Source organism: Zalophus californianus, chromosome 10, assembly GCF_009762305.2.
Source record: "Zalophus californianus isolate mZalCal1 chromosome 10, mZalCal1.pri.v2, whole genome shotgun sequence".
NCBI classification, from domain to species: domain Eukaryota; kingdom Metazoa; phylum Chordata; class Mammalia; order Carnivora; family Otariidae; genus Zalophus; species Zalophus californianus.
Window position 1 is genome coordinate 67,833,288 of NC_045604.1, and position 25,067 is coordinate 67,858,354.

General features: G+C 42.4%; 1 protein-coding gene across 13 annotated transcripts in view; it reads right to left on the bottom strand.

Annotated features, from left to right (window-relative positions):
• Positions 1 to 25,067, bottom strand: part of DNAH14 (dynein axonemal heavy chain 14) — a 334,785-nt gene that overhangs the window by 170,974 nt on the left and 138,744 nt on the right. For all 13 annotated transcript variants that reach the window (XM_027613953.2, XM_027613959.2, XM_027613960.2 and 10 more), the window contains 6 exons: positions 23,406 to 23,474; positions 22,591 to 22,777; positions 21,683 to 21,759; positions 16,844 to 17,015; positions 7,154 to 7,243; positions 1,110 to 1,244 (listed from right to left, as the gene is read on the bottom strand). In XM_027613953.2, coding sequence (XP_027469754.2) covers positions 1,110 to 1,244; positions 7,154 to 7,243; positions 16,844 to 17,015; positions 21,683 to 21,759; positions 22,591 to 22,777; positions 23,406 to 23,474 — 730 coding nt within the window. The remainder of the gene's footprint in view (positions 1 to 1,109; positions 1,245 to 7,153; positions 7,244 to 16,843; positions 17,016 to 21,682; positions 21,760 to 22,590; positions 22,778 to 23,405; positions 23,475 to 25,067) is intronic.

Below are 25,067 nucleotides of genomic sequence, written 5' to 3' on the forward strand. Positions count from 1 at the left end.
AGGGGGGAAAGAGAGGGGAAACAAACCATAAGAGATTCTTAATGAGGGAGAACAGACTGAGGGCTGATAGAGGGAGGGGGGTGAGGGATGGACTAGATGGGGGATGGGGATTAAGGAGGGCACTTGTCATGATGAGCACTGGGTGTTATGTGTAAGTAAATGAATCACTGAATTCTACTCCTGAAAGCATTATTACACTATTAACTAGAATTTAAATAAAAATTTGAAAAAAAAAGTTAGTCATTTAAAATATATATATACCATGAAAAATCGGAGTTATTCTAGGAATTCAAGGACAATTTAACATTAGCAAATCTATCAACATAGCTTATTAACCAATTAAAATATAAAAAATAGATTCTGAAAAGTTATTTCATAAATTCCAAAAGTCAAAACCAAAGTATAATGAGAACCGAAGAAAATTCCCAATGTATGAAAGAACACTTATCATACACAAAGAGCAAATACCGTATTATTATTATTATTATTTTTAAAGGTTTTATTTATTGATTTTGACAGAGAGGGAACACAAGCAGGGGGAGAGGGAGAGGGAGAAGCTGCCTCCCCGCTGAGGAGGGAGCCTGACATCGGGCTCAATCCTAGGATCCTGGGATCATGACTTGAGCCAAAGGCAGACGCTTAACTGACTGAGCCACCCAGGCACCCCGCAAATACCATATTAAATGTAGCAATATTAACTGCATTTCAGATAATGTAAGGAACAAGATATTATTACAGTTAACACTGTCTTGGAGGGTTAATCAATGCAATAATATAAATTATATAAATATTACAAGAGACAAAGTTATATTCATTCGAGGACGATTCAATTGATCACCTACAAAAACACTTACAATTTAACATTACCAGTCCATGAAGGTGACTAAATACAAAATAAATATATAATCCAATAAATTTATTTTACACTAGTAATTACTAGTTTGAGATTCAAATGAAAAAAAAAATCCCACTTACTACAATGATTCCTAACTACAAAATTCCTAGCAATACATTTAACAAGACTCTACTTATGTAAATAGGACATAAAATGTTACTGAAGTATAAGGTAAGATCTGAAGAAATAGAGAAACATATTACTTAGTATTTACCTGTGAAATAGATTCCCTTTCTTTACTTGATAGGAAGTCTTCAACTGGTGATAGTGTTAATGCTCTTTCTAAAACTCTTCTGACTGTTGTCTTTCCTCCACAGGTTGGGCCTACTAACATCACACCAACACACGTCTAAAACAAAATTGCAGATTTATGATTTAATTTTGGTTCACTGATGGTTCAGCTAAGCTGAAATCTGAAGGTAACATATCTCTGTATTCACAAAGCCTTCCTTCAAATCACTGTTTAATCTATTATAATCTGGGTTCTGTTTTCATTGACTAGATTAATGTCAAAATAAACAGAAATCTCCCAATTTTAAAATTCAAAGGATAACTTTCAATTCTTGATATTTGAGTTTATCTTTTTCCAAATCTCCTTTATTTCTGTACTTTTCTCTAAGATTGGCTTCTGTAATACGATTTATCTCAGCTTTCCTCTTCTCTAGTCTTTTCTCTTTTGAGTTTTGAACGTCATTTCCATGTTAGTCTTCCCTAATTCACCCTTGTCTCTCTTCTCTCTACATCGGCCCTACCAATCTCATCAACTTGAATATCTTTAACTACGACCTAAGTGCTAATGACTTCCTAATGCATTTATTTTTTCCAGTCTTTGGTTCTATGTGCCTGAGTGAAATTCCAGTGGTCTACTAGATACTTCCATCTGGATGTCTCACGTGATTTTCAGAGTCAACATAATCTAATCTACACCTTCTTATCCCACTTGTTGCTTCTCTTATTTCCTGATCTAGTTAATAAGACCACTAAGTACCATTGTCCAAAGTTCCTCATCTCTTACAAAATTTGCTCGATCCTATCTTCTTCTGCCCAACCCAATCACAATTGGTGTTACAGAGCCAATGTTTGCGTCTCCCTAAAATTCAAATGTTGAGGCTGACACCCAATGGGATACTACTGGAGGTGAGGCCTTTGATAGGTAATTAGGTTTAGATGAGGCCAAGAGGGTGGGCCTGTGATGGGATTCGTGTCCTTACAAGAGGGAGATGGACCAGAGTTCAACATCTCTCCAATGTGAGATCTCACACAGTGAGAAGGTGACCATCTGCAAGCCAGGAAGAGCACTCTTACCAGAAACCAAATCTGCTAGCACTTTGATCTTAAACTTCCCAGGCTCCAGAACTGTGAGAAATAAATGTCTGTTGTTTAAGCCACCCCATCTATGGTATTTTGTTATGTCAGCCCAAATGGACTGAGACAAGGAGGAAAGGGTCAGATGCTAAAGCTCTTAAAAAGTGTCCATCACCATCTCTTGTAGACTATTGTAATAGCATTAAAGAAATGATTATCTTTGATAATGTATCAAATAAATACATTAAAATTCAAATATGGATAAAGCTAAAATAGTTTTCATTTCCATTCTAATCTCTTTATCCTCATGTAGGTTTGTGGTTCTCTGGTCTATCATTGGCAAGGTGAGAAGGGGTCCAGAAGCCTTGCATGACAAATGGAATTAGATGTTCAAGAATGCAGCTAACTGGCCACACTGGTGTCCTGGCTTTACATGAAAGAGGGGCAGCTGTCCCTCTGGGAGCAACCTTACCCCCTACTTCCCCTCCTGGAGCAAAGCTGCTGGCTCAGCGAAGCCCTTGCTCTACAAAGATCCCGTCAATGCCTTGGTCTGCTTTACTCGTGGCTCAGCCTAGCTGAGACCTGAAGGCTCCCGCTGTTCCTCCTCAGAGCCAGCTATGAAGATCCAAGAGCAGACGTGTCAGGTCTGCTCATGGTGAGAACTCTGCGGCTTGGGCAGTGGCCTAGCTATTTGGTCTGCCCCTTGGGAAATTACAGACTACAAGATTAAAGATAATCCTCTCTGGGGTTGTGAACTGTGGAAACAAATCTGGGCTGCTAAGCAAACTACCAGAGTTACTCGTGGGCCCACGACAAGCACCCAGAATCAAGCTGCTGATCAAGCCTGCCCTTCCCAGACTACCATGATCGTTGTCTGGACACACGTCACACTGGATGTGGCAACGTGTTCTCCATCACAGAACTCACAAAGGACGGTGTGTTTGTGACACAGGGACTACTGCTGCGCTCCAGACTCCAGTCTCATGGTGGGAAAAGTCACATTGCCTGGGGCACGAATGACCCCCACATACTCCTGGCAGGTCCTACATCAGATCTGTGGCCCCCTCTCCTGGGGCTATTGGTGGTGACTTACTGACATTAACTATTTGAAGCTATGGGACTCCTGTTTCAGTCCAATCAGCTAACTCTAGCCACGCCATTGTTTCTTGAGATGAAATTTATGTCATTTGGATTTCTGGACCATCTGCAGTCTGACAATGGTATACCTTTTATTGCAAGAGTCTCTTAACCATGAGCTGATGGTCAAGATATTTTATGGGCCTTCTCCGTTCCCTACCATCCATACACATGTGGTATTATTGAGCGTTGGAACAGCCTTCTCAAACACTGATTCCAAAGATTTCTGACTCCATCCCCCTTCCCTTCTTTGTCCACACACCTTACCAGGGAGGGTTGGTCATTGAATGTGGACATCCCTAGAAGGGAATCATTTCCTTTCATCTGCCTCCTGGGTAATTATTAGCATAAAAGAGATGGGGGATTACAGAGATCTATTTTGAGAATTTGGGATTCATCCTAACCATTCCTGAGCATGGTGTTTCTTTCTGTTCCCTAATGACAACCCCAGGCCACCCTGATTGTACACATTCCAAAATGGGGCCCAGAGGGTTCACATTTAATTCTGGTTCAACTGCCTGGATTCTCTTGGATTGACCTGGTCTTAGGCCATAAGGATAACGACTGGGGATATAAGGATAATTGCTGAACTGGGGCATACCAATTTTGTGGCAATGCAATCACAGCAAACATCCAGACCATGGAATATGGGGGGACGGATGACTATTGAAGATCTTTCGTCTTCAGAACTTTCTCTCTTTCCTTCCTCGCAAAGGGGGTATCCCAAACAACTTTAGGAGCCTTTCATCTTACTGACTGCTGGGACTGCCACACCCTACCAAATGGAACTCACCGTGATGTCACTGTTATTCCCCTAAATGTTACGGAGAAATCTATCAGAAGCAGCAGGGCTGGTCTCAGCTCCTGCATGTCCCAGGCAAAACACCTGACCATCACCCAAGATGTCTTGCATATATTCCCCACTCCTAATTCCATTGCTCATTCATTTTCTGGAACAGACAAATGCCCTCAGGCTCATGATACGGCAAATAGGTCAGACTGGACTGCTTGTTCTCAAGTGGTCACTCCAAAAAAAAAAAAGAACTAGATCTAATTATTAGAACTGAACTGAGAACTGTACCCCTTGAACTGTTGTAGTCGATTTGGGGAACCCAACAGCTATTAAGAAACTCTAAGGGCACCATGTATACCCTTAGGATTGTATTTCTTATGTAGAAGTCAGGGACTAACTTGTCTCCTTCCCCAGAACAATGCAACTTGCACCTCAGAGGCGGTTAAAATGTTAAAAATCCAGGATTTAAGGAAACATCAACTGGTCCCTGGAAGGCAGTCAGATCAGTCTCAACTCACTGTCCAGGGTTGTTATGGTAAAAGAATGGCCCGAGTCCGTTCCTCCTTCTGGGCCAAGACAACATCTATACAGCTGAGAATCTAGGTCTACCTGGATTAATCCTTTGGACCAAGGGGAACAGTCACTATAGCAGCTTCAGGAGAACTCCATCGGGCTTTCTATGGTACAGTCTGATGGTTTCTGATGTGTTTAGCTGGTTGGGCCCAGAACCCTGGATGGGCATGGTTGAGATTAATAATTTAGGTTGGCTCCAGCCTACTGTGCTAGAGGCTCTAGCTAAACGCTGTATGAAATAAGTTGAATATATTTGGTGCCAGCCTCTGGCAGTCAGATTATTCAGAGTAGTCAACAGAGTGGCCATGGGAAAATTCAGCAGAAGCCAAGACAGTGTGTAAATGAGGGGTGGAATTCTGGGGAGACAATTCTTTATAGTCACTGACATTTCTACATGCCTCTGAATGGAGGCATCGAAAGCTTTGTTTAGGACTGTCTTTTCAAGGATGTTTGTATAGCAAACAGTTTTTGGAAGACCAGGATGGAGAACGTTAACTTGCTGTCCAGAATAACAAAGATAATGTCTCCTTCATGAGCAAAGGCTGGAATGTCTGCTGGTCATCCCCTCATGAGACTGCAGTGTCCCAAAGTGTGGGGTTCTTCTGTGGAACAACGTACCATGTGTGCAGGTTATCACCTGACCCTGTGTCATCCTCCGAGAATGAAATCCTGGGGACATGGCTACTGCTGTTGCTGAGTGATAAACAGTCCTTTCTGACCCAGGAGTCTAGTGCTTTCTGCCACTGTGAAGCTGTACCAGGCTAACTTGTTAAATCAACCCAGTATATTCATGAAGGGGAAAATGTGATATCATAAAATGAAAATTCTCACCACCAGCTATTCATTCAATTCTATCCCAATAAAAATCCAAATAGGATTTTTAAAATTTTTATTTTAATTTTTATTATTTTACTGGCAGTCAATCAACTGATTATCGAAGAATCAGGAAAATAACAAAGAGGGAGGATTATGGCAGGGCTCAGGACAAGATAGGCACCCCGACCCTGGCGTGTTAGACAGATTCAGCTGGGGGAGGCTTTTCCCACGGCAGAAGTAGGAAGCTCATTCTGACCTCCCCCACCTCACCTTTGTTCCCTGAAATAGGTCATAAAAGTCCCACGTGAAGGGTGCCCTCCTCGTACCTGAAGGACAGAAACATCCTTATGGGGAATGTGGGGCTAACAGGCTGTATGAGCAAACCTGGTTCGACTGCCCGTATCTTCCTAGTTACTTCTTCACACCTACTACACCCCCAGCCCAAACCCCTCTGCCCCGACAACTCTGCACAAAGTCATTGTTTCTTTATTTAAAAGGTATAAAGCCTCCAGTTCCGGTCACTTCTTTGGGTCTCTCTATTCTCTTGTGAAGGCTCCCTTGTTAAAAAAAATATCAAATACAGTAAAATGTGCATGCTTTTCTCCTGCTAATCTGTCTTTGTCAATTTGATTTTCAGACTCAGCCAGGAACCCTAAGAGGGTCAGGGGTAGCTTTTTTTTTTTTCTCTTACAATTGGTACTACCAGATATGGATACCTATTGTAAAGCTATGGCAATTAAGACTGGTGTTGTCATAAGATAAAGATCAAAATAATAAAATATTTTGGAATATTTGGAATAATATGGAAGAAATCAACAAAGAAAAATTTAGATTGGAAACATGGTATGTGAGAGAAATAGTAAATCAGTGGGGAAAAGTCTTGGGAAAACTGGTTATCCATCTGAGGAAAAACAGATCCATATCTGGCATCTTAAAGAAAAAATTCCAGACAATTTAAAAGGAGGAAATGCAAATATAAAAAAATTTTAGAAAAAAAATTCATAGAAAATATCTTCATGAAATGGGATAGAAAAGATTTCTAAAAATTCACAAAAGCACAAACCATAAAACAAGATCAATGGACTTTACTGCATTAACAATGTCTCCTGCACCACTGAACACTAGGAACATTTCTGAAAACCTAAGACTTAGAGAATTTACCTGTAATGCATATAAACAATAAGGAGATAGGATATTAAAATGTATAATGAAAAGTCTACACACACTTGGTAAGAAAAAGGCAAAAAACCCAAATGAGAAATGAGTATGTTACATAATCTGGCAATTTGTAGGAAACTCAAATGGCAAAGAAATAGATATGAGAATGTACAATTTTACTAATCATCAGGGAAATGCACCGTCTTTTCCAATGGTTCATTCATGGGGACAGAAAATGCAAAGAAGGTACAGCTATGTGAGGCGGAACATTTATACCACGTGTGCAGGGTTCAGAATCACGTAGAAAGGGGACAAAGCGGAAGAAGACTAATCTGTTCAAAGTTAAGTGAGGGTCGAGTAACCACATCTGGGTAAATAACCGAGTCAATCACTTCATTGTTATCCTGGTTTTCTCCTTGATCAGAACTATTAAAATTCAGGAGCAAAGAGCTGCTAACATGCCATTCCACACTTACCTGAAGTTGATTATAAAACTGTATGATTTTCTTTTTCTGAGCTGGCCATTGTTGTAAGCCCAACTGTTGTGTTGCAATAAATATTGCTTTCTAAAGAAAATAAATACATTAATTTAAAGTGCATTGCAAACTAAACCCTTAATACATAATCCTACAAAATCTCTCTTAACGATGTACTGAATACTGCACTTTAAGACAGTAGTTCTTAATTTCACCAACCTGAGATACTATTTACCCCCAAAATATAATACACACAATATGTTATGTTCACAGATCCCCGGTAGCAAACTTATAGACCCTCCCCCACTTTAAGAATTCATTCTTAGGGCTCCTGGGAGGCTCAGTCGGTTGAGGATTCAACTCTTGATTTCAGCTCAGGTCCCGATCTCAGGGTCCTGGGATCGAGCCCCGCCTCCCTCAGTAAGGAGTCAGTTTGAGATTCTCTCTCTCCCTCTCCCTCTGGCCTTCCCCCAGCTCATGCTCTCTCTCTAAATAAATAAATCTTTAAAAAAAGAAGAATTCATTCTTTAAGATGTATTTAAGAATTGTTACCATAGTACCATTGCCTACTTATCATACACTAAAAATTTAAAAGAGTCTGTATCTTTGTGTAATTCCAATCACATTAAGGTAGTTTTTCAGATTTGTAACAATTATTTTAATGTTTCACTGTTAAGAATATTCTAGGATAGTAAAAACATCCAGTAAGTGGCTGCAGCTCGGAAATATTCTTTATATTTTAATGCGGGAATTATAAGGGCAGCCCTGTTTCTTTCTAAAGTGGGGTTTAGGGGCGCCTGGGGGGCTCAGTGGGTGAAGCATCTGCCTTCAGCTCAGGTCATGATCCCAGCATCTTGGGATCGAGCCCCGTGTCGGGCTCCCTGCTTGGCGGGGAGTCTGCTTCTCCCTCTCCCTCTCTCCCCTGGCTCAGTGCTCTCTCTCTTTCTCTCTATCTCAAAACAAACAAACAAACAAACAAACTTAAAAAAAAATAAAGTGGGGTTTATTTCAGTGTCAATACTATTGGTAACGGTGCCTACAGAAAAAAGTGGGATCTATCTTTTTCCTCACTGACCTCTCCTACTGCATTTCTCATTCCTTGCATTCCCACGATGGGACAAAGGTGCCGCCGAAGGAGACACAGACACTCAGCAGGACTGTACAAATGGAGAAAATGTAGCTCCTGTGGCCAGGCTACTGGAGGTAGGAAATCAGCTGAGAGAAACCTCTTTTATTTTTATTTTTTTTAATTTTATGTACATTCAATTAATTAACATATAGTGTATTATTAGTTTCAGGGGTAGAGGTCAGTGATTCATCAGTTGCATAGAACACCCAGTGCTCATTCTATCACATGCCCTCCTTCATGCCCACCACCCAGCCACCCCATCCCCCCTCTCCCCTCCAGCAACCCTCAGTTTGTTTCCTATACTTAAGAGTTTCTTATGGTTTATCTCTCTCTGGTTTCATCTTGTTTTATTTTTCCCTCCCTTCCTCTACCTCCTCTGTTTTGCTTCTTAAATTCCACCTATGAGTGAGATCATATGATAATTGTCTTTCTCTGATTGACTTATTTCACATAGCATAACACCCTCCAGCTCCATCCACGTCGTTGCAAATGGCAAGATTTCATTCCATTTGATGGCTGCATAATATTCCATTGTCTATACGTGTACCACATCTTCTTTATCCACGCATCTGTCATTGGACATCTGGACTCTTTCTGTAGTTTGGCTATTGCGGACATTGCTGCTATAAACATCGGGGTGCAGGTGCCCCTTTGAATCACCACATTTGTATCTTTGGGGTAAATACCCGGTAGTGCAATGAGAGCAACCTCTTTTGAATGGAGGTGATGAGACACGCCCTTAAGGCCTGAACGTGGAGCAGTTTTAGATGCGCGGGCTAGGAATTCTCTGTCACAGACAATAACAACCTAGACACCTGGCTGGACGTAAGCCAACAGTCCACAGGAGTGGACTAGGGATAGCATGGGGTACACAGAGGATCAGCCGAAGTGGGACAATCAAAAGAAGAGCTATTCAGACAGGTCATCCCTCCTGGTTAAAGATTTTCACAATTCCTTACTTCGGAAGGTTTTGAAATAAAATCATATTCCTACTGTAAAGGATTTATGGTTGTCAATGATGTTCTGTAGAGTCGACTGCATGGCAAACTATACATCATTTGTTCCAGGATATGGTTTCGGTAATTCTGTTAATTCTATGGTTGCCCTGAGTTAATTACACCCCCACCCCCACACCGTAGATATTGTTAGAGACAGAAATGTGAATAAGTTGGATAGATTCCAATTGTCTATTGCATGCAATTCGATTCTTGTATCTCAAATGAACAAGAAGTGTAAACAGCACACCTACAATATATTTATTTAATAACATATATTCCTATATGGATATGCTCTATGTGACTGGTCACTGTGTAAACCATCAAAAATATACCATTAAATAAAAGACTGGATTATTCCAAATTTAATATTAAACCTATAAATTATGAACTTTGTACCATTTCTTGAGCCATATATTAGTATTTGGCAACATTTTGTTAACAGTTTATTTACTTATTTAACAGTTGATAGCCTGCATATTTATCAATGTAAAAACTATACGAAGGGAAAGTAGCAGAATAAACGGATGCTTGTAAAACTGATGAAGAGATGAGTATATAAGAAGGTTAAAGGTTCAAACCACCCATGCGCACCTCGAAACGCTCCTGTGACAGCAATGCTGTTTCAGCTGGGACTTGGAAAATGTTAAAGGAGAGGAAGGAATGCGTAGCCCCGCTGGGGAGAGATGGAAAGATGTTTATATAAGACAAAGAAAGCAAAACTTGTCAACTCCCATCTTCCTTCCCTTTTTTTAGCAGAGTGAAAATCCTCAAAATGTAAGTATAAATATGCAAAATGTCGGCACTAGCTTCAGTGCGGCCACCTGCCATCTGTCTCCTGGATGCCGCACGCACAAGACCCCGCAAGACAGGCGACCAGAGATCTCAAACTGCATCTTCATTAAAGTAAGAATACAGAAAAATCTACAAAACCTAAAATGCACGTAAGTGCTATGAAAATAGTTTGGACCTACAATTTCTTGGTCTGGAAAAAATCCAACTCACTGAACTATGTGGAACAAAGAATCTCACAGCTGAAGTCCCCTTCCTGTCAACATAGAGAACTAAAAATAAATGGCTCCATATTAAAACGGCTAACAGAATAAGAAAACACACAACTAGAGAATTTAAAGTGAGATTTAGAATATCAAAGACAAAATGAAAGTTTTCAAAGCTTCCAGAGAGACTTGAAAGGAAGATGGTGGAGCAGGAGGTTCTTGGGCTCACATCATCCCCTGGATACAATTAGATAACACTCACATCAGGGTCAATGACCCAGAAAATCCCCCAAAGACTGGCAGGACAGACTCTCCACAGCTAAATGTAGACAAGAGTCCACACTGAAGAGGGTAGGATGGGCAGAGACACAGCTGGGAACCAAATGGACCTGTGACACTGTCCGAAGGAGGGAGGGACCCATGGGTGCAGGCATGGAAGAGGAGCAGACCCCAGCCCAGGAACCCCAGGCCTGGGGACCTGTACCAGGAAGAAGAATCCCTGTAACACTGGCTTTGGAAACCAGAGGGGCTTAACTTTGTGAGTTCTTACAATCAGTGGGTCTTACCACCTGGAACTTTAAAAATCAGCAGTTTCAGACAGGAAGCTGAGTCCCTTGTCCTTCAACAGACAGCAGAACCAGCAGCCCCTCTGACATGAGTACAGAAGAAGCAGTTTGAAAAACACCTGGGGTACACGAGGAGGAGGTTTATTTACTAATCCCAGAATGTATGCTAGAGCAGCAGGGATCTCAGGAGACTTCTCCAAGAACAAAGGAGCTGGTGGACACCATTTCCCTCCCTCACCCCCAGCCTAGATACATGGATACCTGCAGGAACCAGTGCCATGGGAACACTCTCTACCTGGCTCACTAACAGCTGCTCGGCTCCAGCTCCAGGCTCCAGCTCCAGGTCCCCTCCCGGAACAGACCCAACAAACCTGGCTAACTCTGCACATCCCAGCCCTCCACGTTCTCCAGCACACCTGCCCCCTCCAATGTGCCCTGGGCAGAAGCCCATTCCCAGTGGTGCCAGAGGCGTGGCAGTGTGCAAACAGCCCAGACAGGGGCCAGCACCACTCCAAAGTCACTCCTGCCTCAGGGAGAGGGGAAGATAACCACACACACCAGCTGGACTCTGGCCCCACCCACCAAGGAAAGCTTCTCAGGGGACAACACAGGGAAAGTGCCCTGAACTTTGGTGCCACCACAGCTCTGGCAAATGCCTGGTCTGGCCCAACTCAAGCCCTACGCTGGCCCACTAACAACACAAGGACCAAACCCTGCCCACAGGGGTAAAGAGAGCCACTGCAGGTGACTAGACCAAAGGCAATGCAGCGCAGCCACAATAGGGCACAGGCAACACACAAAGGAGACACCCCTGAAGCTCCAGGTTCTGGGGAACAGGGGACACTGCACTACAGGGCACTGCAGAACCAATTCTTCATAAAGCCACTACCATCAAGAAGAGGAGAGGGAGCTGACTTTCCTAAGACAGAGAAATAGACACAAAGAATTAGACAAAACGAGGGGTCAGAGGCATATGTTCTAAATGAAAGAAGAGAACAAAATCTTAGCAAGAGACCTAAGTGAAATGGAGATAATACACCTGATAGAGAATTAAAAGTAGTGATCATAAAGATACATGCTGGACTTGAGAAAAAAGAGGAGGACCTCCACTTTTTGAGATGCTCCACAAAGAGATCAGAAACAAAAAAGAACCAATTAGAGATGATGAACTCACTAAATGAAATTAAAAATAAACCACCTGGAATAAACTGCAAACAAGAGGAAGTAGAAGAATGGATCAGCCACCTGGAGGACAGAGTAATGGAATGTAATCAAGCTGAGCAGTGAGAGAAAAAAATGATGCAAAATGGGAATAGACCCAGGGAACTCAGCGACACTGTCAAGCATAATAACAGTCTCATGATAGGGATCCCAGAAGGAGAAGAGCGAGAAAAAGGGGGCAGATTTGTCTGAAGAAATAATAGCTGAAAACTTCCTGAATCTGGGGAAGGAAAGAGAAAACCAGATCCAGGAGGCACAGAGAGCCCCCAACACAACCAACCCAAAGAGGTCTGCACCAAGACACAAAGTAAATAAGACGGCCAAAAGTAGTGATAAAGAGAGAATTTTAAAAGCGGCAAGAGAAAGGAAAGCAGGTACATACAAGAGAAACCCCATACGGCTATCAGTGGATTCTTCAGCAGAACCTCTGCAGGCCAGAAGAAAGTGGCATGATAGATTCCAACTGCTAAAAGGAAACAATCTACAGCCAAGAATACTCTATCCAGGAAGGCTTTCATTCAGAACAGAAGGAGAGACAGAATTTCCCAGACAAACAAAAGTTAAAGGAATTAATGACACTAAACCAGCCCTCCAAGAAATGTTAAAGGATATTCTTTGAGTGGAAAGGAAAGACCATAAGCAGGAGTAAGAAAAGTAGGAAGCACAAAAGAGGTAAAAATAAGTGTATCTATAAAACTCAGTCAAGAGATTCACAAAATAAAAGGATGTAAAGTATGCCACCATATACCTCAAATGTGAGAGGGAGAGGAATAAGAATGCGTTCAATATATGCAATTGTTGAATTGTTACATTGTATACCTAAAAGTAATATAACACTGTATACTAACCATAATGGAATCAAAATTTAAAAAAAATTAAAGAACGCCCCCCCAAAAAATCAAAACCCACAGGAAACGACAAGTGTTGGTGATGATGTGGAGAAAAAGGGACCCTTGTGCACTTTTGATGGAAATGAAAACTAGTGTAGCCACTGTGGACAACAGTATGGACGGTCCTCAAAAAAAATAAAAACAATTACTATATGATCCAGTAATTTCACTATTGGGTATTTACCTAAAGAAATGCAAACAGTAATTTGAAAAGAAATATGCACTCTTACGTTTACTCCAGCATTATTTACAACAGTCAAGGTATGGAAACAGCCCAAATGCCCACTGATGGGTGAATAAATTAAAGAAGATGTGAGATACACACACACACACACACACACACACACACACACACACACACAAAATGGAATATTACTCAGCCATAAAAAAGACTGAAAGCTTACCATTTGCAACAACATGGATGGATCTAGAGAGTATACTGCTAAGTGAAATAAGTCAGTCAGAGAAAGACAAATACCATACGGTTTCACTCACATGTGGACTTTAAGAAGACTAAGAAGATATAAATATATATACCACTAATATCTTCAAACTATATAAGGCCAGCAATGAACAGAAATGCATAAAGGAGAAAAGAAGACATACATCATTGTTCATATTAGGGACTAACAGATAATATCCAAATAAGTGGAAAACCAGGGATATTATTATAAAGATGTATAAAGTTACCCTTAGAATAAAAATACTAACCTGCATAAAAATCTAGAACAAAACAAAATTTAAAAACCACTTCACTTTGTGGAATTTATAAAGTTTGGAAAAAAAAAAAACAAGTCCAAAACTGTACCAGGCAAACAAAACATGGGGTAACCGTCTTAACAAACAAAGTGGAATTCAAGCCAAATAAATGTAGACAAGAAAACAAAAGCACTACGTATTGAAGGGTGCAACTCATACAATGATTTGTGATTGATACTCATGTGTCCAACAACATGGTAATGACTACTAGGAAGCAGAGATTCTAAGAGTGAACAGGAATGTGTTAATAGGAGACATGAATGCACTTCTGAGTCCAAAGAAAACAAGTAAACAAGTGCAAGTCTGTCTATGGGATGTGCAACACCACTGATAACAGAGAGAACAATGGGTCGAGGGCTTAGCTAAATTGCTTCAGGATACTGCTGCCTCTGCATCCGCTCTGTCCCACAGAACAGCCTGCGGGGATATGACACCAGTCCCTCACACCAGCGCAGGCCCCAACGGCGGCCCGCGAAGCTGTGAGCAGATACACGCTGCTGGTAGGATGTACCCCTCCCGGGGCCTTCCCCTTACACACTCCTTAGATGGCACCCATGGGGAACTTACCAAAATCCCGCTCTGCTTGGTTTGAACTGACCAATCCAGCCTTAGCCTGGGAACCCCAAAAGCAGTCCGGCCATGGACCCTGATGAAGGCGTGTGCCCCGGGGCCAGCCTCTCTGCCTGCACCCAGCCTCATCCTCCCCATGCGGCTCTGGAGGCCTGTACTTCCTCCACGGCCCGTGAGTAACAAGTGTCTCTATTTCAGTGTCTCTGTTGAACCGTAGCTCACCAGCAGGTCCCCTGTGCTGCTCTTTTTTTTTTTTTTTTAAAAAGATTTTATTTATTTATTTGAGAGAGAGAGAATGAGAGAGAGAGAACACGAGAGGGAAGAGGGTCAGAGGGAGAAGCAGGCTCCTCGCTGAGCAGGGAGCCCGACGTGGGACTCGATCCCGGGACTCCAGGATCATGACCTGAGCCGAAGGCAGTCCGCTTAACCAACTGAGCCACCCAGGCGTCCCCCCGCCGTGCTGCTCTTAACAAATGCTAATTGAACAGTCATAACAAATGCAGATAAACTGAACTCTGTCTTATATTTGTGGTCCATGAGAAGATACCTTCTTCTCATGTGCATAGGGACTATTCGCAAAAACTACTTATATATTAGGCCATAAAAAAGTCTAAATTAAATTCTTAAGGAAAAATAACAAAGATAATATTCTCTGATCATAATTCAGTAAGACCAGAAATTGGTAACAAAATCAGAAAATAAAAAGATCCTTTACCTGGAAATTAAAAGCATGAAAACTTCTGTCTTAGGGAAAGAAAGGAAGTACTAACTATCCTATCAAATTTCTGAGAAAAAATGCTTAGGAAAACCCTATCTACCTAAACTTATAGCCTATACATCTAAAGCAGTGCTTGGATGAAGTTATACAGTTTTCTTTTGTTGTTTTTTGTTTTTTAAGTAGGTGCCACACCCGGCACGGAGCCCAACATGGGGATTGCACCACAACCCTTCGATCAAGACCTGAGCTGTGACCAAGAGCCAGATGCTTAACCAACTGAACCACGTGGATGCCCCTTGTTTTATAAACTTACATTAATAAAAAATAAACTATTCATCTTACTTAGACAGCTGGAGGGAAAACACAAAACAGAGGAATAAAGGAAGGTATTTAAAAATATTAATATGGATATTAAAAGATTAGGAATCAAAAAGATGTATTAAATATATAAAAAGCTGTGTTTTGAAGAAAACAATTAAATATACTTCTAGGTCATCTATGTAGTGAAGAAAACCCAAGCTAAGACAATAAGACCTGCCTGGGAGAGTAACATCGGAAATAGGAAGCTGCAAGGGCTGTGAGACAGTGGTTTGTTCAAATCCACACAGACCATTTTAACATGTGAATGCAATGAGAATACTCTCTAGTTCAACGGAATTGAGCCTACTGAAATCTAACTAGACCAGAACCATGAACGAACTATCGTGTCATAAAAGACCTGGTCCGGGTGGTTTGCAAGGGAAATTTTCGCAAACTTTCCTACAGAACCTAATGAATGATCCTTCGCTAATCGCTTCATGTGTGCTTCAAAATAATATGTGTTCTGTGCCTGCTAGGTATGAGGCTGTGCACATAGCTTATACCTATATTTAAAGAAGAAATAATTATGAAGCTGTTTAAACTACAAGCTACAGGGCGCCTGGGTGGCTCAGTTGGTTAAGCAACTGCCTTTGGCTCAGGTCATGATCCTGGAGTCCCAGGATCGAGTCCCGCATCAGGCTCCCAGATAGGCAAGGAGTCTGCTTCTCCCTCTGACCCTCTCCCCCCCTCATGTGCTCTCTCTCTCTCACTCTCTCTCTCAAATAAATAAAATCTTAAAAAAAAAAACCTATAAGCTACATAAACCACATATTTTAAAATAAACTTAAAAAACAGCATTTCAAAAAATTGGGCAGGGCCCCAGAGAAAGGAATGCCTGGGTTTGATGACCTGATGGCTGATAAGGGCCCAGGAAAAGCCAGAAAGCAGAGAGAGGTTCAGGGTGGAAAAAGCTGCGGGAGGTAAAAGGACACACGGCAAAGTAGCCCAACATGGCCAGACTTCGAAAGGCAGTGTGACCCGTGTCAGGGGACCTGACTCTGGGTTCGTCTGCTGGGGGCTCTGTGGGCTCTGTGTGCGGGGGCAGCAGGAGAGAGGTCGACACCCCACCTGGACAGTGGCGGTGACCGCAAGGTGGCAGATGTAAGAGGAAATAGGGGGCTCTCCAGTCACAATACGTCATTTTTATGACCACAAAAGTTCACGTTGTAACGTCCTTTTTCATAATTCTGATCTAATTTGATCCTTAAAGTACCCCTTTAAAGTAGGAAGAGGAAACATTATCATTCCCATTGGAAAGACAAGAAAACCAGGGAACAACGTAAGTAGCAGCCTTCCTTGACAGAGGCTGCAACACTGTTTTTTTCCCAAGGGGAAATACATCTCCGGATATGTTTATTCCTCCAATTAGAACATAAGTAGAGTGTTTCCCGAAGAGCTGTAATATTTTTTTACTTACGTCATTTCATATCTTATTAACACTCCACCTCTAAATCATTTGTGATGGTTTTCAAAAGTCTTATTACCTCCAAGGCAACCTGACTTGCTGTTGAAACTGCCACTCCAGGAAAAATATCTCCTATAATCTTTTCAAAACGTGGGACGTCTTCGGGGAGAAATTTTGGCAAACTAGCTTCTCTTAAAGCCTCAATAATGATCGGAGTCTCATCCGTTTCAGAAAGATGGTCATTGGTGTTACTTTAATGGAAGAAGAAAACAAAGATAAAGTTAGCAAGTATGCTTCGCTGACACTGAAGGCCGTTACTATCCCTTTGTAGAGGGGGCTATCCCAACAGCCCCTCCTCCCCTCCCTCCCTGCAAAGCAGCTCTGCGGCGTGCGTGAGGTGAATGTGGTCCCCGGATCCAGAGACGGGCCCGGGCTGGTCTTGAACTGTCCACTCCCCAGTCACTGATTCTGTAAATAACAGAACGAATTCAAGCTAATATCAAATTAAAAATAACAGCGATTTATTCAAAATCCCTAGGCAAGCCAGGAAAGCAGGCTTGCAGGCTATGCAGCTGGCAACCGTGGTCAAAGTTACGCCACGGAAGTGGTCCCGTAAAGACAAATAAACCTGAAACCCTCGTCAGAGCAATCCTCCCCTGCCCGCCTCTGGAGTTTCTGAGGGAGACAAACAGTGAATTCCCTCTGCCATTCAAGACAGCTTAAGGTTGTTGTTGTTGTCACGAAAGCCCCCAGATGTAAGAAGTCATCACATATATACTGCCCCATAATAACAATATTTTGCCTATTGAACACTTCAGTACATATTGTACACATTAAACATGCAACCAGGAGAAAGAACTGCATGCCCTATGATTGGACTGCAGAGACGCCAAGGAAGAAACGTTCTCTGGGTGGGAGTGGCCCTCCCGTCCTCCTGTGGACAATGTCCAAAACTCTTCATCAGGACAGAGATGATTCTTAGGTCTTTGATCCTTAATAAAAACAGCTAATAGTTAACGTTTAGTGAGCACTTTTTACCGGCCACTCTGCTTAGCTCTTTAATCAAAGAATTCATTAGGAAGAATCTTTCAACCACTTAAGAGGGAGGGAGAGTAATACTCAACATGACCAAAGTCAGACAGCTGCTGGGTGTCAGCGAGGTCATTTTTTCCCAAGACAGAGCTTGCTTTACATTCAAGGAAAATAAATTAAAAAAAAAAAGAAAGAAAGAAATGACCACTATATCTGGGAGCGATCACAGCGTATATATAATTATATTGTTATGATACTTTGGTATTAGATATAAAAATAAGACGACTAAAGTTCTACAGAAGAATAATTTGGGGGATGGCATCTGAGATTATCATGGGGAATATCTGTTGTCATTTAAGAGTAAAAAATGAAATCTCTAGACTAACGTCAACTAAAATTCAAGAAAAGGATAGTTATTAAAGCTTATTATTATTATTATTATTTACCCATTTTGATTGTCTTCATGATACCTACCCATTCTTGGAATTAGTTAAGACTCACTTTATGGGCTTACTATGGTAAGTTAAGTGTTTACCTGAAGAGATATTAATTCTCCAGCTGTTGACAAAGCAAATCTTTTCTACCAAGGACATCCTAGGATTCCAGCTCCTGGGCAGTTTCTTTTCTAAACCAAAGGGGAGGTAGGGAAACCTCCTCTCTGGGACCGACAGAGAAGCTGCCTGCGGGAGGCAGACAAAAATGTCCCACAGGGATAAATTCACCTGCTAATCCCTGGAACCTGAGAATATTATCCCATATAGCAACAGACATGACTGAGTTTATCCCAGATGATCCAGATTTAAATGCAGTCACGTGCTCCTACCGAGAGCAAGGCAGAGAGACACGCAGACGGTGGGAAGACGGAGCAGACCCCAGCGTGATGCGCCCATAAGCCCCTGGGTGCTGGCAGAGCCCAGGACGGACTCTCCCGCAAGGCCCCTGCATGGACAACAGCCCTGCCCACAACCTTGATTTCAGACTGCTGGCCTCAGGTACTTGGAGGAAACATCTTTCTGGTGTTTAAAGACATCAAGTTCGTAGTGATTGGTTATGGCAAACCTACAAAGCAAATACACGGTCCTTGATTATTTTTTTAAATGTAAGCACCTCAGAACTCTTTGGGAGTTAGAGCTTGAATCCGCCAATGCGCTCTAGACAGAAAAGGCGGGAGAAAGCATCCGGAAATGAGGGACATTTGTGGTGTCCCCTCCTCCAGACCCGGAGGCAAAGCCAGGAGCCGAGGGAGAATGGGCTGGAGCAGGGGGACATGAAGGGACGGAAGGGAAAAGGCCAGACAAGAGGACCAATGAGAGGTTTTGGTGTCAGGGAGGGCCAGGGGATTTTTAAAAAGCAAAAGTCTATTTTTTAAATGCTTGCTGTGCTTTACTCTGATAAAAATTCCCCAATCCTGTTCATAATACAGTCAACTTCGCACAATCACATCATCTACTCTGCTTTGGGGGGACCAGGGAGGTGGGCTGTCACAGCTGTGTAAGCACAGACAGAAGACAGCCGCTCCCTGTGGCAGCAGACTGACAGCACGCGGGACACGGGAGCCGCAGTCCAGGCGCCCGGGAGAACGGAGGCTTCCCTGTGACGGGAAGAACATGGATCAGGGACTCCCTCACTGGAACGGGTCTCTCGTAAGAAAGACTGGAGGACCGGAGGACGTCAGGAAGCTGAGTCCTGCTACTCCCGTCTCTAACTCTTCCCAATTACAAAGCAGTCCCTAACAGGTACCCATTTAACCTGCATCAATCTTAGGCCATTTTGCAATACATGACTCAGTTCCTTTATTTTTAGGAAAGAACATACTACAGTGGAGCTACAGCCTGATCCCTGACTCTTCCCCTCCCACACTATGTTCTGTGCTTGGTGCTGTACCTAGGTACCACAAACAATCTACAACATTTACTGCATTCATGTAAATGGCATTGACATGTCCTTTTACAACATATTCATGTTTTTCTCATTTAAGTTTTAATAGGTAATACATGAATACAGTCCCAAATCAAACCCACACAAGTAGGTCCGCCCCTTAGCAATAATGAAAACAAATGCCCGTTTCCCTATAGTTTCACCAACAAAGTCCCGTCCAACTTTCATATTTTTGCCCATCTGATGAGAGACAACATTTCAATTTTTAATGTGCATTTCTCTGATTAAGAGTGGGATTGAGTATATTTTCATACATTTAAAAACTTTTATGTTTCTTTTTCTGAGAACTGTCCTTTACCCATTTTCCATACCATTTGTTCCCTGTGTTTTCTAGGCAGTCCTCACGTGTTATGAGGATGAGCTCACTCCCTGCGCCGAGCTGCAAATATGCTTCTTCCCGGCTCATCCTTTGGCTCCTGACCTCACAAACAGTGTTTTTTGACCATTATCACTCTTTTCCTTTATAGCTTCTAGATTTTTGAGCCTTAGTTTTAAAGGTTTTCTGTAGTCCAAGCATATAAAGGACATTTGTTTCTTCAAATACTTTTATGTTTTTAGTCCTTTTTTGATCCTGTTATCCAGGTAAATAACAGTGGCCATGGTTCCAACTGCATCTTCACGCACATGGCAATTTAGTTTTCCCAATGGCAGGCAATCACTGAAAAGTCTGTTAGTCTGTTCTTGCCTCACAACTGACAACAGACTACATGCCCAGCGTGTGCAGTCCTGTCTCTGGGCTTCTGTTCTGTCCTGATGGCTTGCTCCTCTCTGTTCAGAAGCCAGCACCACAGTGTTTAACCAATGAAGCTCTATAATAGATTTTAATTGTTTATCTTTCTTTTTTTAAAAGATTTTATTTATTTGTGAGAGAGTACGTGTGCACATGCCAAGTGCGAGTGGGGGGAAGGGCAGAGGGAGAGAACCTCCAAGCAGACTCCCTGCTGGGCGTCCAGCCTGATGTGGGGCTCGATGTCACGACCCTGATTCCATGACCTGACCTGATAACAAGAGTCGGACGCTTAACTGACTGCGCCACTGAGATACCCCTTTTTATGTGAACCTTAGAATCTGCTTTTGCCCAAAAATAAACAAATGAAACCTTTGGTATATTCACTGGGGTGTGTTTCCATTCATAATGAACATTTAGGGTCTTTAAATCTTTAAGATGTTATGATATTAAGTTCATGATATATTATTTCATTTATTCCTATTTTCATTTGTGTCCTTTACAAATGTTTTCTTCAGGGGCGCCTGGGTGGCTCAGATGGTTAAGCGTCTGCCTTCAGCTCAGGTCATGATCCCAGGGTCATGGGATAGAGCCCCACATCGGGCTCTTGGTTCAGAGAGGAGCCTGCTTCTCCCTCTGCCTCTCTTCCTGCTCATGCTTTCTCTCTCTGTATCTCTGTGTCTCAAATGAATAAATAAAATCCTAAAAAAAAACCACAAATGTTTTCTTCATATGGGTTTTACACATTTCTCATACAGGTATATTCATATAGGTTTTACATTTCTCATTAAATTACTGCTCTTTTTTTTTTTTTTTTTTTTGCAGACTCCCCACTGAGCAGGGAGCGCGATACGGGGCTTGATCCTAGGACCCTGAGATCATGACCTGAACTAAAGGCAGGTGCTTAACCGACTGAGCCAGCCAGATGCCCCTAAATTACTGCTCTTTTAAATGAGGGCTTTTATTACTGTGTATCTTTTATTATATAAGGTAAGATACATTTTTTTTTTTAAGACTAGGTTCTTTGGGGGAAAAGTACCCAAGGATTTTGTGCATTTTCTTCTTCCTCTTCTTTCACGTTCTTAAACACCTCTACCATATTTCACTGTGACATTCTGGGAGCTCCCTGTTTTATCTTGTCATCGTTACTTAGACTTTTACCAATTATTTTCCCTGTGTTGTATAACTCCCTTTGACTTAACAATTCAAAATTCAACTCACCATTTAAACATCTGTTTCTTCTTTCCAGCCATTATTAAAACTGTCTTCAGAGACCTCAAGCCAAAATCATAATGATCCTATAAAGCATTAAAATATCTGAGTTATTAAGTTTCTGAAGGAAAAATGGGATGACTTGGAAATAAATGCATATCCTATGCAGTTAAATCCCTAATCTGTTCCTTGTGGAGAGAGACCATGATGTAACTCAAGAAAGCCTGCATTCAGCTTCCAAGGCCCTCACTTCCCCCGCCAAACTGGTGCCCCTAAGTCTCCTTCTTAAAAGAGAGAGTCACAAATTATTAAAGCTGTTAAAAACTATTAGTATCTAAATTAAATTTTCTCTGAAATGGAGAGAGGAACTGAAAGAATATGATAAAGAAGAACACTTAGTGTGGCTGGTTTCCAAACCATGCTGAGTCATAAAAAAATACTCATTAAGCCAGCATATCCCAGAACAGTCATTTTCAAAGCATGGTACTCAGATCAGCAACATCAGGAACTGTTGAGAACCGGTTAGAAATGCAAATTCTCAAGGGCCACCCCAGACAATCAGAAGGTTGGTGGTAAGGTCCAGTGATGTGTGTTTTAACAAATCCCCCCAATTATCTCAAAGCACAAAAAAGTGTGAGAGTCGCTGCTATAGAGGCTAACTTCCTCGTATGGAGGAAGTAGTCCACGATTTAACACAGCAGATTCTCCATCATTCTCTCCAGGTCCCTGATGTAAGGCTTGCAACCCTACTGATTTTACACTTCACCTCACATCCACATTGGCTCACCACCTTAAAGCGCTGATGGGATTCTCGCTCCATTATTTCCCCAGGTCATCCCTCCCTGGTCCAATACCAGAAAAGTCTTATTATAGAATTTTCTATAATCATCTTTATGTTGAAAGAAGCAGATCGTTACCTGTTGTGAGAGCTGCTTGCTAGCTAATTCATAAACGCTAACCAGCTTTCCAGAGAGTGATTTTGCAGATTTGAAACCAAGTGAAAACAGCATAATTTCAATAATCATTTGATAATGGGGGGCCATCATTGCCACAGGGCGAAACAGAGACTTTAAGTTATCTGGGAGTTCTACTCGACCTTTGTACCTTAAGAGGGTAAGAAACACAAAGAAACGACAACAACAGAAAAGCAGTTTTTCAGTTTTCAGTTTTTCTGATGAGGAACCACACAGTATCGTTTTCCCCAGAATAATCCTGTTCGCTTCCTACCTGACCTTTATTTGAAAACAAGCATATAAGACGGTTTCTATTGTACTTTTCATCTCAGGAGCTTCCCCCCTCTACCGACTTTTCTTCCTGTGCCTCCTCCCACAGTGCACCTCACATCAGGTTGCTCCAGCCCCGACCATCACCACGTTCCCTCAACAGGTGTTTACTGAGCCTGCCTGGCCTCCACTCCTTGTAACCACCAAGTTCCCTTCCTTCTGCTACTCTCCGCTTTTTTGTCTGTCTCCTTTGTGACCAGTAGCTGACCCTTTTCCTTTCTCTCTGGCTATTCCTGAAGTGAAAACGTCCCTCAGTCAGAAACTTAATGTGAGACCACCCATGTGGATGAGTACAGAGCTGTAGCTGTTTATAAGTGTGCGGGCAGAGGAGGGAGTCAGGTGGTGGCGGTGAATGGTACATTACAATGTCAGACAACTGAATCATGGCTAAGACCTCAGAAAACGACTTTGACTGCCTCCATTCCTAACTTAGATGAACTGATGCTTACCCAGGGTTCATGGTGACAAATACTGCACAAGACATGTTGATACGAATTTCTTTTCCTTCCAGTACAAACCTGTAAGACATTGGAAGGGGTTGAGAATGAGCACCCCCCAAAATGTGCCACTTCATTATGTGCATTATTTTTAGCTGAAGAAAATAAAGGTCCAAAAGACTCAGAAAGAGCTTTCTACCTCCCCCCTTTAACTGTTTCTAAGAGTTTAGACAGAGGGACGGGTCCAGAAAGACAGCTCTCACCAGAGACAACTACAGAGAATATGGGCCGGGTGTGGTAAGTTATGGGGAGCTCAGCAGGCCTATTCATTCAAATTCCTCTCTGTCCCGCTGTCTCTGCAGGGTACGACAAATATTTGTTCACCAAACATTTACTCTTTCCAGTTCCCTGTGACTTCTCTTTTTTCCCTTTGTAGCCCCAGACCCCTTCCCCCTTCTCCTTAGCTCAGGATGGCATACAAACCTTAATTGCCTGTCTCTGAACCTCTCATGTCTGTGTGAGGCTTATGTATGTATGCAATTAACCTTTTCTCCTGTTAATTTATCTTATGCCAATTTAATTAATAGACCAGCCAAAAGAACCTAGACAGGTAAAGGAAAAATTTTCCTCCCCTGTCCATTATAGTATTCATTACTAAGAGAACTGTTTTCTCTAAGTCAAAGTATGTTAAAACAATAAGCGAGTTTGGGAACGTTCCTAAGGCTGTGTTACACTTAAATCCAAACAGCACATGCTGAGAAAAAAATAATTTTAAAAGGGGAAAGAAGAGGGTCATCTTGAGCCAAAGTTGTGAGCCCTGCTGGGGTTCAGGTTTTTTTTTTAAAGATTTATTTATTTGAGAGAGAGGGGGAGAGAAAGCACGGATGGGAAGGGCAGAGGGAGAGGGAGACAGGATCCCAAGCAGACTCACAACCCCCCTGCGATCAAGACCTAAGCCAAAACCAAGGGTAGGATGCTTAATCGACTATGTCACCCAGGCGCTCTGGGGCTTCAGATTTACTTGATCATGTCTAAAGAGTTTGTGGGGCCTGAGGCCAGAAGGCAACCACCTGAATGACCTGACTGAACAGGGAAAAGAATCCGAGGAGACCCTTGGACACAGAGTTGTCCCTGGGTGACACCACAGAGCAAAGAGTGGCCATGACACAGAGTTCTTGTGTTAGCACACAATGCAGCCCGCCCCCAATTCCCCAATCAAATAATTTTGGGACCGCTGTGAAGTAGAACTTTGGCCTGGAGATTAGGGTCCTGTTGTCAGCACCAGAGATAGGGACCATGGAGAGAAATGCTCTGGTGACCTTACGGGCAGGTGATCCCAGTGAGGGTGGTCGAAGCTGGAAAGAAAGAACACTGGGAACAGAAGCTGAGGACTCCCTGGACAGAACAGAGGAAAGCCTGGCAGACAGTGAGGTGCGTTTGAGAACCGGTGACGTGTGGCCTCCTGTGACCCGCACTTACACCCACAGATGTGTGAGGCCTTGTGACGCTGACTCTAATGGTGGGAACAAAACCCTTGAGAGTAAAACCAGAAGTGAGCGTCCATTAGCCTGAATTAGAAATATGGGTGGGGGTGGCGCCCAGCTGGCTCAGTCAGAGGAGTGTGTGGCTCTTGACCTCGGGGTTGTGAGTTTGAGCCCCACGCTGGGTGTAGAG